At 41.7% G+C, this 2,326-nt stretch overlaps 1 protein-coding gene across 1 annotated transcript in view; it reads right to left on the minus strand.

Moving 5' to 3' along the window:
* Positions 1–2,326, minus strand: part of LOC118333774 (alpha-tectorin-like) — an 8,435-nt gene that overhangs the window by 2,296 nt on the left and 3,813 nt on the right. The window contains exons 2-6 of the mRNA XM_035669564.1: positions 2,166–2,324; positions 1,784–2,067; positions 1,352–1,632; positions 1,105–1,224; positions 131–315 (exon numbers count right to left, since the gene is read on the minus strand). Coding sequence (XP_035525457.1) covers positions 131–315; positions 1,105–1,224; positions 1,352–1,632; positions 1,784–2,067; positions 2,166–2,324 — 1,029 coding nt within the window. The remainder of the gene's footprint in view (positions 1–130; positions 316–1,104; positions 1,225–1,351; positions 1,633–1,783; positions 2,068–2,165; positions 2,325–2,326) is intronic.

The raw sequence follows: 2,326 nt of genomic DNA on the forward strand, positions 1-2,326 counted from the left end.
GATGGTGTTCTCATAGATGAAATGTGTTCCGTTGCTCTTGAAATGGAAATGACAAAATGGTATACGTTTATTATAGCTTAAAGATGTCCTATAGAGAACAGAGTCTGTGTCGATTGTCTATGGGCTGTACCCTGAGAGCAGTCCCACACAAGTGGTCGTCATTGTTAAAGTGGAAGACCAGTCGTCCGTCCTGGAGAGTCCCATTGCAGGAGTCTTCACGGAGATGCAGGGCGCTAGAGTGGAAGCCAGCCTCAAACAGCTGGCAGCGCGACACTGACATGGTGCCTGAACTACTGGCACAAGTGATGGACGAGTCTATGAAAGAGAAATTAATGTTTGACAACATAATATGTTTAAGCTTGTTAAAGGCAAAAAGAAGCATTTGTAGTATGTGACATTTTTAAGTTAAAAGGAGACCTTAACAAATTTTAATGGTTGCCTGTGGACTGTTGATTTATATGCATTTCTATGTAGGGTTGTGTTGTCTTTCAGCTCATTGTTTTGTTTCACTCTCACTATCCTCATCAGTCTTGTTTCCAGTAGCAGTAAGAACTGTGATAAACTGACTAACTGGTGAACATAGTGGAGGATTTAGCTGCTAAAGAGACAGACATATTCCCTCAGGAGAATCAGACCAAAAATAGAGCTAAAATAAATTGTGGGACTTCCATTCATCAAATTGTTAATTGAAAGATTATCACAAATGAACACTAATGTTGCTCTGCGTCTGCTTAATTTTTGAAAAAATAGGCAACTGTTTGTAAATATGTTCACCATATCTGCTTTATAAGGTGAGAATATGTCAGTGTTGTGTTTACAACTTGTTGTGTAGCTCCTTAGTGGTCAAGAAATATATTATGCAGGTTGAAAATAAGGGGGATAATGCTAAAAAAATGGAATAGAGAAATACCAAAGCTCCATGAAGCCATAAATAATAAATGTATAGTCGTTTTCCTACAACCAAAACTTGAATGTTGTTCCACCCTCTTGTGATGGTGTACATTTTTCTCTAACAATACTAGTCTACTACTCATCTAACACATAATCACTGTCATTTCAGTGATCTTAAAAATAAAGCAGTGTTTTAAGAGGAGGGGCCCTCACCGTAGCTCTCATTGTTGGGCCGATGGTGGTGTTCATCACAGAAGCAGCCGTAGACACCGTCTTTTTCACCACACCACTCATACTCTGTGCAGTTCTGCTGCTCACAGGGGTCTGACTCAGCTATGGAAATAAGGTAAAAACAGAAAATACATTTTCCACAAGTAGGACAAAAGGCAAGCTCCATGAACCTAAGTATTTATTTTCTCATGCATTATTTTAGCTCTCCTTTGGCCCAGTACAAACATACCACAGTGCAAAGCTGAGCGCCACTGTGGGATGTTCAACCCCAGCACAGAGCAGGTTCTCTCAATAGGCTTGAGACAGCAGGAGCACAGCATGCCATTGGGGCTGAGTGGTAGAGGCAGAGATTCGTAGACACCAGGAACTGAAAAATGACTGGGGTCAGAGTGAAGGTGACAGGCACTGAATGGGCCGCTAGTGTTGGTGATGACATTACAGAGCTCAGAGTATTCTTCGATGAAGGGGCAGTCATTGAGTCCACCACTCCTTTCATCGGTGGATCCACATCTGGAAAAGACATAAGCATGAACAACTGCGGATGTATTGCACTGTTGCCTAAAATCTGTAAGCAGCCATGGCATGCAAAATTTGCTGGTCAACCTGAACAAGACTTCTTCTTTGTAGTGAAAGTGTGAAATGTATTTTTATAACAGTTCACCCTGGTTTGCTTGTGGGTGCCTTCCAGCTGTCTCCAAAGTCGTTGTCATTTTGTGCCAGTGTGCCATTGGGCAAGACTTTGTCATCTGCAGGGTCATTGTTGAAGTTTCCACACATCCCTGTGACTCTGTTTTCACGGTTTTGGCCCACTCTGACCAGTAAAGTACTCAAACCGTCAAACTGGATTATCAAGTCAATGGCATCAACCACTATGTAGCTTCCCTGCCTTACCACCTGAGCTAAAGTTCCTGCAGTGCTGGGAAGAGACACCTCACTTCCATTTACCTGAGGGAGGAGAGATTAGAGAAAGATGTTTTACCCAGACAGATTTATTTATTATTTATATTATATTAAGTTATATACAATAAAGTAATGGTGTTTACCGTTACTCTTTTGTTGGGTCCAATCCTGATGTTTACTCTATCCGGTTGATTTGAGAGGTATACATCCACTGCTGATAAAAACGACACGCGGTTGTTGCCACGGTGATTATTAGTGGCTGCTACCTGAAACTGGGTTTCATTGGTGCTGTGGCTCACACTCT

This window comes from Morone saxatilis, unplaced genomic scaffold (genome assembly GCF_004916995.1).
Source record: "Morone saxatilis isolate NCDOM2014 unplaced genomic scaffold, NCSU_SB_2.0 Contig1, whole genome shotgun sequence".
Taxonomy (NCBI): domain Eukaryota; kingdom Metazoa; phylum Chordata; class Actinopteri; family Moronidae; genus Morone; species Morone saxatilis.